The 12,287-nt window shown below is 49.8% G+C and overlaps 1 protein-coding gene across 1 annotated transcript in view; it reads left to right on the forward strand.

The window, feature by feature from the left end:
* Positions 1 to 12,287, forward strand: part of PDIA5 (protein disulfide isomerase family A member 5) — a 92,879-nt gene that overhangs the window by 48,380 nt on the left and 32,212 nt on the right. The window contains exons 9-11 of the mRNA XM_019956650.2: positions 3,789 to 3,880; positions 3,971 to 4,042; positions 10,359 to 10,495. Coding sequence (XP_019812209.2) covers positions 3,789 to 3,880; positions 3,971 to 4,042; positions 10,359 to 10,495 — 301 coding nt within the window. The remainder of the gene's footprint in view (positions 1 to 3,788; positions 3,881 to 3,970; positions 4,043 to 10,358; positions 10,496 to 12,287) is intronic.

The raw sequence follows: 12,287 nt of genomic DNA on the forward strand, positions 1-12,287 counted from the left end.
GCCTTGCCAGTTATCCACGTCCACACCAAGTCTTTTGTTAACCTTGGCCATGATGGGCCATCTGGGTGTAAATGGTGAAATGGGTTGGTCTTGGCAACAGGTTTGTGCAGAGCAGACTTTGCTGATGGCTGTTAATAACTGGCTGGGAGATCTTGGGAAAGGAGCCCTGGAGGCTTCATTTCCCCATTCTTAAAATGGGGATGGATGATAACACCAGCCCTGCCTGCCTCACTGGGCTGTTGGAAGAGTGAATGGGCTGGTGCATGGGGACAGCTCTGTAACCTGCAGACACTTCACAGATACAGGTGATGGGCACCCCCCACCCCACTGTTCTGTGCTTGCTGTTCCTCACTGCATGGAGTGCTCCCAGGGTTCTGCTTTCCACTCTCTCTTCTTTCTTAGTAACACACTGGAATGAGGGCCTGATACTGTGCTCTCCTTGTCTTCTACGGACTGTCCCTCAGTGGTTTTTATCTGTGTTGGTAGCTCAATAAGAGGTAGCTCCGTGGAGACTGAGTCTCTAAGCTCGAAATGTGTCAGACTGCTTGCTTGACGTCTTGGTCTGGATTTCTCTCCCTGGGTCCCAGATGCAGGGAGTCTAAAATATTTACTAAAATTCAGTGTCTTTCCATCTGGCAGGCGGCCAGCTTCCCTCCATGCCTCCTCCTGAGCACCACAGGCTCCTCTGCCAGGCTGTCACCATCCATCTCCCCCTCAATACATCCTCCATCCGAGAAGAGACCTGCCCACCAGCCTGGGTCAGACCCCACTCAGCCCACCCAGCGTGGCTGCTGTGACTGCTCACTTATCTCCCTGATCCCACAGCTTTCCCCTTACAACCCCCAGGAGCTCTCTGGCACCTCCTGAATAAAGTCCTGGTTTCTTAGACACTAAAGGCTGGTCCACAGCCTGAGCGAACCTGCCCACCTTCTCTCACTGCCTTCTCTTGTGTCCTGCAATTAAACCAACATGGTCCCCAGTTCTTGAGCTGCATCTTGGTTTGTCTTACCTCTGTTTTCTCTTTCTGGACTGTCTGTGGAAATCTTACCCTCCCTTGACTACTCGCTCACATGCTCCTGTTTTGTGGAGTTTCTATGATTCTTCTCTGATTGTCCCCACAACCATGGGATGTGGGCTGGACAGGAGGAAGGCCATGTTGTGCCAGCTGACCGACCCCCAGCACACACGGTTCCGTGTCAGGCAGCCCTCACTTCTCTGTAGGCTGAGGTCAGTTCTGCCTCATTTGGAATCACAAACTCTAAAAAGTGCTTGTCAGTAGTTGTTCAAAAAATAATCACCTTGTTAACTAATAAATGCCCCCAAAGTAGTCAAAACTACTGCAAAAACCCAGAGAATTAAGACTTCATCACAAGCAAAGGTGGTTGACAAAGGCCACCTTCTGGGTGGGATTTGCTTTGCCTTAAGAGATGGATGCGTCTTCTGTGGTGGCCAAGAGAGGGGGTGTAGGCAACCTGAGCACAGGGCTAGAGGACTCAGGAGTCGGGGCCAGGAAAGCACAGTCTGGGCTCTGGGGATGTGAGCGGATTTGCAGAGCTTCTTAGTGGTATTCATATTAGTGGTGACAGCTAACAGATTCTGAGTGCTGTGGATACTTTGCTTGCACTGTCCCATTTAGTCTTCACAGAAGCCAGAAGACGGAGCTGCAGATGAGGAAACTGAGGTGCGCGAGGCAACTGTGACTTGCTCAAGGAGAACATCTGCTGAGAGGGCAGTTAGGCTTTAGCCCCAGCATCCTGACCCCCGAGCCCACACTGTGGTACATTTCCATCTTCAAGGTGCCCTAGACGGCGAAGAGTCCAGCTGCCTCCCTGTGCAGAGATCTCAGACTGTGTCATTCCTGGGAGAATAAAAAATCTAGAGTCTAGCAAATGTACAATTAAGGGTTTTGTAGGAAAGAAGAATTAAAAAATGAGATAGGGACCATATGATCTTTGAGTGTGGAGTCAGACGTTGGCCTCCATTCAGTGGAATTGAAGGGTTTTGTGCAGGGAAGTGATGTAATGAAAGAGGAGGATGTGGAAGATTAATCTTGTGAATGTGCACTGACAATGAGGAGATCAATTAAACATAAAAAAAGAACTTTAAAGTAGACAGTTATTACTGGAACTGGCTGCTGAATCAGTCTGGGGAAATGAGCAGAAGGGCTTTTAGAGGGTTCCAGAGCTTCTAAGTAAATCTATCTCAGGTTTATTTTCCCTGTATTCCTTGTAGCACCCCAAAATGGGATGGGAGGAAAAAAAATCAGATTAGCAAGCATTTATTGTGCGTCTGCTTTATGTCAGAAACTGTGCTGGGTATTTAAAATGGTTGGTATGTTTAGCTGCCTTGTGGGATGGAGCTGCCAGAGGCCCAGGTGATTCCCACCACCGAGAATTTGGTAGGAAATAATGAATTTGAGCAGCAGTTTCGTGCTAAGTTTCTCAGTTGTGTTCAGCTCTTTGTGGCCCCATGTGACCTGTGAAGCTCCTCTGTTCGTGGGATTCTCTAGGCAAGAATAGTGGAGTGGGTAGCCACTTCCTTCTCCAGGGGTCTTCCTGATCCAGGGATTGAACCCAGGTCTCTGGTGTTGCAGGCGATTCTTTACTATCTGAGCCACCAGGGAAGCCCTCTGACTTGGGTCATCTCCTTCAGTTCTCTTAAGAACCCTATGATCTTCTCCTGAACCACATCTTCCAAACAAGGAACCTCAGGGAGGGTGACTTGCCCAAGGTCACACGACTGCCAAGTGGAAGCAGTCTTCTGAGTCAAGTTCACTGTCCACTGAGACTGCTCTTCCTCGTGTTCTCTCCATATGCCTCCTTATGTATTGTTCAGCAAAATTCCACTTCCTGGTTTCTCCTCTCTGCTTCTCTAACCACTCCTGGCTATTTTGAACTTCTTCCCTCCCCTCTATGCTTTGTGGGAGTCTTCCTGCATCTGGTTGTGCTGTGTTCTCTTGTGATGACAGAGCCAAAGTCCTCTTTCCAGGCACCTGATCCTGCCCTACAGGAAAAAGTTGCTGCTTTGGGCAAACAGTTCCTGGGGACTCATTCTGGGTTGCTCTTAGCGTACAATCTTGTTGTTGGTAACACAGCTACTGAAGTTCCTTATCCATTCAGGGGTGTTGGCATATGTGGACCCCACGACCCAGAGTATGTTCAGACTTCAGAGATGATGGTCAGGTCAGGCCATAGGTGATTGTCACCCGCAGGTCACCTAACAGGGTCTGAAGGGAGCAGAGTCAGGCAGGTGGGTCGTCCTGAGAACTACACACCCTCTTTGGCCACATGAGCTGTGTAATCTGAGAATGTGGTACATAAAGCCAGGCTGGACAGACTGAGGTGTCCAGGAAGGTGTCTGAGGACCCCGTGGAGTGACTGAGTGAAGAGTACACCCTTAGTTGACATGGGCAGAGAAAAGGCATAGTATGAACTTGGGAGGCAGTGGCCCTACTCTCGGACCTGGTTGACCTTGGTAATGAGGCCAGGTTTCCTCTTCAGTCCTCAGAACTGTGTTTTGCTCTGGGATGATCTTCCCTGCAGGGCAGGCAGGAGGGAATGCCTGTCTGGGGGGCAACCCTCAGCCCAGATGCCTGTCTTTTCCAGAGAGCTCGGGCATTGTTCCTAGCTGGCTTGGCGGGCCTTGCTCCCCTCTGCACCACACGCATCAGTCTCTGAGGCTCAGTCCCCATCTGTTTCTGGTGGGACAGCTGAACGAGCAGTGTGTGGATGAAGTGAAGGGCGTCTGCGGGCAGAGAGTGGATGGGTCTGTTCTCCCTTTGCTCCCAGGTGCTGGCCGGGATGAATGTCTACCCCTCGGAATTTGAAAACATCAAGGAGGAGTACAGCGTGCGTGGCTACCCCACCATCTGCTATTTCGAGTAAGTCCCCTGCCTCCCTGTGGACGCTGCTCCCCCCACGATGGCGTCTGCCCCCTGGCTGAGCCCACGGTTTCTCCCCACGTTTCACAGGAAAGGACGGTTTCTGTTCCAGTATGACAGCTATGGGTCCACAGCTGAGGACATTGTGGAGTGGCTGAAGAAGTAAGTTGGTGTTTGCCTTGGTGGGGGTACCCAGAGGGACGGGTATCTGCCGGGCCCCAGTATTTCCCTGGTCACAGGGCTCTGCCTGGCGGTTGGAAAGTGAATGAGGAAGGAAAGGACCATTTCTTGCTGCCCACACAGCTGATTGTGGGTAGCATCTAGGTGAGGGATCTGTGAGTGCAGGATGTGAAAGTTGGGAGAATTTCATGTGACTCACTGTGATGACTGCATTTCAGATAAGTTTTTTTTTTTTCTGCCCCTTACTGTCTACCTGATGGATAGAAGCATTCTCACCCAGGATGGCAGGTTTGAGAGAGGTTCCACTGCAGGTCTCTCTGAAAATAGAGTTGTCAGTCGAATGCTTATTTCAAACATAACACTTTGTATTAGGTGCTGTGAAGCTAAGAATTGTCCTAATGTCTTATATTTGCAGACTGCTTTGCGGTTCACCGTGCATCCCTGCAGAGCGTTTCATAGCACCCTGTGATCCTGTTTGTAATGTAATTAGATCCTTACAACCCAAACCACCCCTGCCCCGCCCCCACCATGATAGATGTGTGACTTTTGTGTGATACTTGGACCCTGACCAGTGTGTTGGCTAGGGAGTCTGTCTCCCCCACCCCTTCTTCGTGGCTGGAGTTCTGACCACCCTGACACGCCCCAAGCACTCACCTGCTCTGGGCTCTGCGGTCATCGCCCTTGTGTAGCTATTTGTGCACAGTCCTTGGAATAACAGCAGCGTTTTGGGGGCTCCATTTTGTGCCTGACTTTGTTCTAAGCACTTTATGTGGATTCTTAAGGAATCCTCAGAACAGATACTATTATCCTTATTTCATGATTTCATGAATGAGGTAACTAAGCAGAGTGATGGAGTGGCTCGTCCAAGCTCCTGACAGGCAGCAGGGCCAGGCTTGGCCCCAGGCAGCAGCTCCCCTGAGTTCTGGCTGGAGCCCCTCCTGTTTTACCCAGGTGCCAGCATGGTGGACATTTATTGGCATTATTACTGCATGGACACAGGATTAAAGAATTAGTTATCCAAAGACATGGAGGTTGAAAATGTGTATTTTCAGAATGAGAAAGGAGGATAAATTTTGTACACACACACACACACACACACACAAAAACCACCAGAATCCACAGAAAACAAACTGTTTGATTCTAAAGGCTGGAACTCTCAATCTTCTGTTCCATGGGTTCCCAGGGGCCCAGGAGATAAAACAGCACAGCCAAACCATGTTTGCATGTTGTCTTTTATTTCTTGGAAGCATTTTCACATCTCTGTCTCCATCTCTTACTTCAATTCCAGCCCGTGCCCAGGAAGGCAGCTCCCCATTATTCTGTACTCATTGTCTTAACCTGGGCCTTCACACCCCTGTTTTCCTTTTCATTTGATAATAAGCATGTCCTCTCCTCCAGCCAGACATGTCTCGCTCTGCATTGGGAGAAGGTTTCAACAAATGGCAATCTCATTTGTCACCAGAGCATAAAGTCTGTCTGCTTCCCTCCCCCTTCTCTAACCTTTTCTGGTTTCAAAATGCACTCATATCTTCTTGGAAGGATAAGGTTTATTATTTATTTTTTTAGAAAGTGTTCAGAACTGCTTGCTCTCCTAGACCAGGGGAGCATGTCAGTGGAGGCTCTGAGACAGGTTATTTTCTACCCTCGGGAACCCACTGCTCTGTCCCCACCCCACACACAGCCCCAGCCTGGTTCCTCCACCTTGTCCTGGGCTGGCGTCTCCCCATTTCCCACCTCTTCTCTCCTTGCCCCCCATGGAAAGGAGATCTTGTTAGCAGCTTTTGGTTCACCCTGGGTGTGCAGTCTCCACACTGAGGTTGATGGGGTAACTCTGGGGAAGGGAAGGCAGCCTCTGGGTACCCTGGGCAACAGCTTCTCCAAATGCAGGACCATAGGCCACTCTCCCAGCATGGTGGGGGCAGAGAGGCTCTTCCTGAGGGACCCCTCATGGACTGCCTCATCTCATGCCCCAACAATATCTAGCAGTGCCATTGTGCTTCCAGTTAGCTAAATTTTTTTTTTCAAAGTCTTTTCTGATTTTAAGGTTATTCAGTGAGGTATGTTATTACCGGAAAACTCAAATATTTAGTTAAAGGGAAAAGTGGCCCCCTTATCCCACTACCCAAGAATAATGTGTTGTGGCATTTGGCATTTCCTTACAGATTCCCCCCAACAGATAGCCAGCTCTGTGTGTGTTTTTCCCTGGTACCAGGTGTTTTAAGTCTTTACCAGGTTTCCCCCACATCCTGGTTCGTGGGTCGCAGTGTTCCCACCTTTCCTGCTGCCCTGCACTTCTTCCCTGGGCCTCTCCATTGGCTGCTCATAGCTTACGGCAGCCAAATGCAGAAGGATGAGGAGGATGGTCCAGCCTTCCTAGTTCTCCAGATGACTCTCAGAAGCCCAGGAGAGAAGGGCCAAATGCTGCCCTGTGGCACGTGACTCTGGCGAGTGGGCAGAGCAGGGCAGGGCATCCCTGTGTCGGAGCGCCCCGGGCTCTGGGGTGGTTGCAGTGATCCTGGCGGTTGTGCCGTCTTGTGCTCCCAGCAGCTGCATTTCTCATTCCGCTCTCTGCAGATTTCATGCTGCTGAGTTGGGCTTGGCAGGTAGAGTATTCACAAGTGGCGATCAGTGTTGACCTGGCTATGCAGTTCTGCCTATGTATTTTTATACTAAGCAGAAGTGGATTGGAAACAAGCACAAAGTGTTCTTGACTTGTCCTGCTTTAAGTTGCCTCTTCTCTTCTCTGGCATGGGCACCTCCCTCAGGCAAGGACCTGCTTTGTGTGCATTTCGCAGTCCTGGAGAGCCCGGGATTTAGGGTCACAGGATGGTAAGGGAATGGGAATGTCAGTGAACTGCCCCCAGCAGTTCCCTTTCAGTGTTGTTTTACCTCTAGGACAGGTGGAGTTACTGATGATGCTTGAACACCTTAGAGAACAGGGCCTCAGTGTTACTGAGTCCAAGCTCGCTCTGCTTGCCTCACGACAGGCCCACGATTCCGAGAGATGAGGTGTTGAGGCAAGGAAGAAACTTTAATCCGGGAGCCAACTGACCAAGAAGATGGCAGACTAGGGCTTCAAAATAACCATCTTGTCAGGGCCTGGTTGCCAGGTTCTTTTATGGATCAGAGATGAGGGGGAGGTGAGGAAATAAAGTAATAAGACTGTTCAGTCCTTGCAAATGTCCCCTAGAGTGGCAAGCCTCGGGAGGGGAATGTGTTGGTTTCACTTCCTTACAGTCCTTCACAGGAGGCAGGCCATTATGTATGTTTATAATAACAAAAAAGGGTTAAAGTCACTGAAGCTGATCCTGTGTAAACTTAAAATTAACCTTTCGCGGTTACATCGACTCATTCTGAGGGCCCACTCTTGATTGAGTGATTCTTATGATTTAAGTTATGAGTGATGTCCAGGGACACCTGGGTAGCATTTTATACATTTACAAAGTATCTCAAGGCCATTGTCTGTCTGGATGTACCTGCAGGGCAGATGAAGAAGGGCCTGCACATATGTTGATAGATGTTTTAAGTCGGACTGGTTGCCTCAGCCCCTAGAGCTGAAAGGTGGAGGAAACGACTCAGAGCCAGGTATTCTGACTCCTAGTCTGGCTCTTTCTCTCTTATCTGCTGTAGATAGGAGGTTCTTACTTCTGTTGAGCTGAAGTTTCCTTCTCTGGAGCTTCCATCTGGTGTTGGTTCTCCTTTATGGGGCTGTAGAAAATCAATCTTACTTTCTCTTCGCACTACAGTGTGAAATGTTTGAAGAAAACTATTATGTTCCCCTTGTCTCTTCTTCTCCTGGCTAGACACCTCCAGTTCCTTCAACGATTCTTCTCTCATTCCTGCATCGATTCAAAGAGTGTTTATCGCGTACCTGCCTTGTGGGAGGCGCAGGAAGTAGAGAGATGATCTAGAGGGAGCCCCTGTCTTTCAGGGGAGACACAGTAAAGGGCATGATTCAGTCATTGTGCCCTCTTACCGCTGTGCCTAGGTCTGCAGGCCCCTCCAGAAAGCAAACTTCCTACTGTCCACTGGGTGGGAGAGGGGCAGCCACCTGGCTGCTGGAGATCCCAAGGTCTCCCATTTCCAGTGCTGCGCCCCAGCCCCACTTCAAGGGGAGCCTCTGGTCCTCCGGAGCTTTTGCATGTTGGGGTAGTTCTTGGGTCCCTGCCCCCTCTGAGCACCCAGCACCTCTGGTTTCTGTCTTCTAAGAAAAGCAAACATTTTTTTGCTAAGTCAGTTTTCTAGCTTCTAAATTTGCACTGACCTCTTTTTCTCTCTTTGCTTTTGCTCCTGTGAGTTCATTACCTTTTTCTTTTTTAGCTCTTGTGATGTTATTTTAGTGGCTTTGGAGTGTGTCCTCCTCCATGTTTAATTAGAAAATTTTCAGTCGCCTTCATTTACTTGTACTGACACTAAGGCATGGCTTCTCCATTCTCTGTGTGTACTCTTGCTGGATTTTTAAAAATTATTTTAATTTTAGAATAGATTCCATTCACATAATTTAAATAATTTTTTAAAAGATACTTAAAAATTATGCATTGACGTCTTCTTTTTACCTGTTTCCTCCATCCTATTCTCCCTCCCACCCCCTAGAGGTAGCAACTTTAATTAGTTTCCTTATGCCGACGCATGCAAATATGAATAAGTATTTTTTATCTCTCTCTATTTTACGCAAAAGTTAGCATATTATGGCCTGTTGTGTCTGACCCTGCGGTCTACATGAGAGTGTAGGGAGCTTCGTTGTCCCCCTGCACCATGCTCAGCCCTCTGGGGTCCTGATGGACTGCAATTTACCTAAGCAGTTTGTATACCAGTGCGTACTGGGTTCTTCCAGTCTTTGCTATAACAAATCATCTCTAATAAATACCTTGGAATGTGTATAATTCTGACCATGTCCAGGTATATTGAAAAAATAAATTCCCTGAAGTGGAATTGGTGATGCTTTCAGGAATTGGTATTGAGTCTGTGTATGGGAGCCTAGGTTTCCTGGTGTTGGAAATGCTGAATGGCTGGCGGTGACTCATTCTAAAGCTTGATTTTGCCATCAGCCCCGTCTAACGTTGGATGTACATGGGCTCAGAGTGGTTTGACCCTCTCCCTGCTACTTCCCATTGCTGAGACCACCAGTGGGGCCTAGTCAAGAGCACCAGAGAGGGTTTCTGAAGGTGCTGTCAGACCCAGGCTCCGCCGTGGGGCAGGGGTGGCAGGTTCCACTGCGTCAGCCACACGGGAGGATGGCAGCTTCCATTGTTTGGGCCACATTGCTCTCATGACTTGTCAGTCCTGGCTGCTGGAACTTTGCACTTTTTCTTTTTTACTGTAGGCTCTCAAAGGCAGGAAGCAATGGTTGTCTTTTCACATTTGTCACCTTAAAGGGTATTTTTTCAAAGTAACGATTAAGGTGGCTCTGGCGAAGGTGTTCATAAAGCATCAGGGAGTTTGTGTCACTGGCAGACTTACCCTTGGCTTTGAAGCGAGAGAGGGCAGCTGTGAGCCTCCCCCACTGTAACAGCTGGTGATGTATATGTCAGCACACAACTGTCCCAGGTGGGGCGGGCTCCAGGGAGGTGGGCCACCACCCTGAGGTTTTGCAACTCATGGTGGCAACAGGGATTTGACCTGACCTCTGACCCTGGCCCTTTCTGCTAGAACATTCAGAGAACTTTGTTTCTGGTCTTGAGGAAGGGTTCCTACTGTGGGTGTGTTCTCATAGATAAGGAGCCCCCAGCCTTGTTTACCTGGGCCCCACTCTTTCTCATTACGACCCTCCTCCCACACTGGTTGGTGAACACCTCTCAATCCCCTCTCCACCCCCAGTCCTTCCCTGATACTTGGTCTTTCTCAAGACCCCTGGCCTCTCTCTCTCCTCCTCACCCACCACCCCTCCCCTCTTATTCCCTCTACTTCTCACCCCTCAGCCTGTGGGCACCACTCAGCACAACAGTTAGCTTTGTCAGAGGTCACTCTTTGTTGCCATAGTTTATATTCTTGCCAGTTGGCTAAAGTTTTAGATGCTAGTGAATCCCCCCACCCCACCCTGATCATGGGGAGGAAGTGAGGTTTCCTGACCTGACTAGAGAGCCACAGCTGGAAGCCACTATTTGCCAGAGGATATCAGCTGAGCACCTCTGGGCTCTTGAGGGGATGATGGAGGTGGGCAGGGCCGAGGAGTCCCCCACCCCCTGCTCCCCCGGGGGGTCGCGGGGAGCCCCTGAAGCAGGCTGTGTGAGCCAGTGGGGGTGAGGGCTTCACCGGCCCCGGAGTGTGCTCTGAGCTCTGCCTGTTTTTGGTCTTCCAGTCCGCAGCCGCCACAGCCCCAGGTCCCCGAGACTCCCTGGGCAGATGAGGGCGGCTCCGTTTATCACCTGAGCGATGAAGACTTTGACCAGTTTGTGAAGGAACACTCCTCTGTGCTCGTCATGTTCCACGCCCCATGTGAGTGGAACCTTGCTCCTCCCCGCCACAGCCTCTCCCCCTCGGCTCAGAGTGGACACCTCTCTCAGCCTTTAGCTGTTTACCTAGAGCAGCAGTCATCCCTTAGCTTGCAGGTGGGGACACTGAGGCCCTGAGAGAGCCTGTATCTTGTCCAGTAGTTGAAAGGGCACAATGAAGCCAGGGCTGGAGCCTCAGTCCCCACAGCACCTAGAACCCCTTCTTTCTGTTTCACCTGGTATCCATCACAGCCTGCAGTGGCCGTTGTGAATCAAGGGAAGAAAAACCTGAATCCTGTAAAATGCATTTACAATATTGACCGACAACCCTGTAGCTCAGGGTTTTTCTAGGCCAGTGTCCTTCCCATTCCCATGAAGGATAGAAATGGATTGTAATTCCTTTCTAAGAGAGAGAAGGCTGCTCCTGGAAAGATGAGCAAGGGATGACAACCCCTGGCCACAGAGTTCCTGGGAGCAGCTTCTGGGAAAAGCGGGCCCATCCTAATGGGTGATGAAGCTGGGTCCCCAGCACCCTGGGACAGGATACATGTGTGGGGTGCTCTTCTCTTATAGCTTCTTGCCAGCTCTTTGGCCCAGTGATGGTGGGTAAGGGATTGTGAAAGAGGAGAAGAAGCAAAAATAACCTCTGCACAGATCAGTGTCATAATTGCCAGTCCACAGAGGCATCTTTAGTGGGAGATTACTTTATTAATTGTCTTAGTCATAGAGATCTTTCTGCTGTTGATTGTGATTTGCTCTGTGGCGACAAAGTGGCTGCCCACAGGGCCATCTCCTTCTGTCTCACCCACAGTGCTGCAAAGCAAATACGATTAACTCCACTTTACAGACCAGTAGACAGTCATATGGAGAAATGGCACTGCTCTTTGAGTCCTATACCGCTGAGCCCTGGCCTTCCCACACTCTGCTTCCCTGCAGTATCACAGGGGTTTGGTTAATTAGCAGTTGTTCATAAGTAGACCACTCCTGGGGATTTCCCCAAGTCCGTCTTACAAGTGCCAAATTCTGAAGAGAATCCAAAGGAAAATTATTGGCCTTTCTCCTGAAAAACGACCCCCAAAAAACCCTTTAAAAAACCCCCAAATTTCAAAGGGCTTCTGATTAATGGCAGTGACAGAGAGGGCCCTAGGAGCATGTCACCCCAGCCCTGCCAAGGCTCAGTCCCTGTGGCTGGAGGAACCCTGATGAATGAACATCCTCCAGATAGCACGGCAGCCCTCTGCCTGCTGAGATACACTCTCCCAGCCAGTCTCAGATTTGCTAATGAAAGCAAGTCTTACGGGAAGTCAGGCTGCATCCAGAGCTGAACCCACCCTGCCCCAGTTCCTGCCCCAGTGGTAGAGGCAGAACCCGGGCTCACTGTTTTCAGTTCCTTCCTGGTAACTTCACCCCGCATGTCGGTGCTTCTTGTCTGTGCCAGAGAGAGCCCTCTGGCTCCTGGAAGATTACAGAGTGGTTTGACAGTGCTTAATGCATCAGAGCATGAAAAGTACGTGTCCCCTTTGATGAATCCTAACAACATGTACCTGACAGATTGGAATTGTTTAATAATTGTTTATTAGTTGTTGTTTAGTCCATAAATCATGTCTGAGGCTTTGCAGCCTCCTGGATTGCAGCCCACCAGGTTTCCTCTATCCATGGGATTTTTCAGCCAAGAATACTGTAGTGGGTTGCCATTTCCTCCTGCAGGGGATCTTCCCAACCCAGGGATCGAACCCACATCTCCTTCATTGGCAGGCAGATTCTTTACTGCTGAGCCACTGCTGCTGCTGCTGCTA

Source organism: Bos indicus, chromosome 1 (assembly GCF_029378745.1).
Source record: "Bos indicus isolate NIAB-ARS_2022 breed Sahiwal x Tharparkar chromosome 1, NIAB-ARS_B.indTharparkar_mat_pri_1.0, whole genome shotgun sequence".
In the NCBI taxonomy this organism is placed as follows: Eukaryota; Metazoa; Chordata; class Mammalia; order Artiodactyla; family Bovidae; genus Bos; species Bos indicus.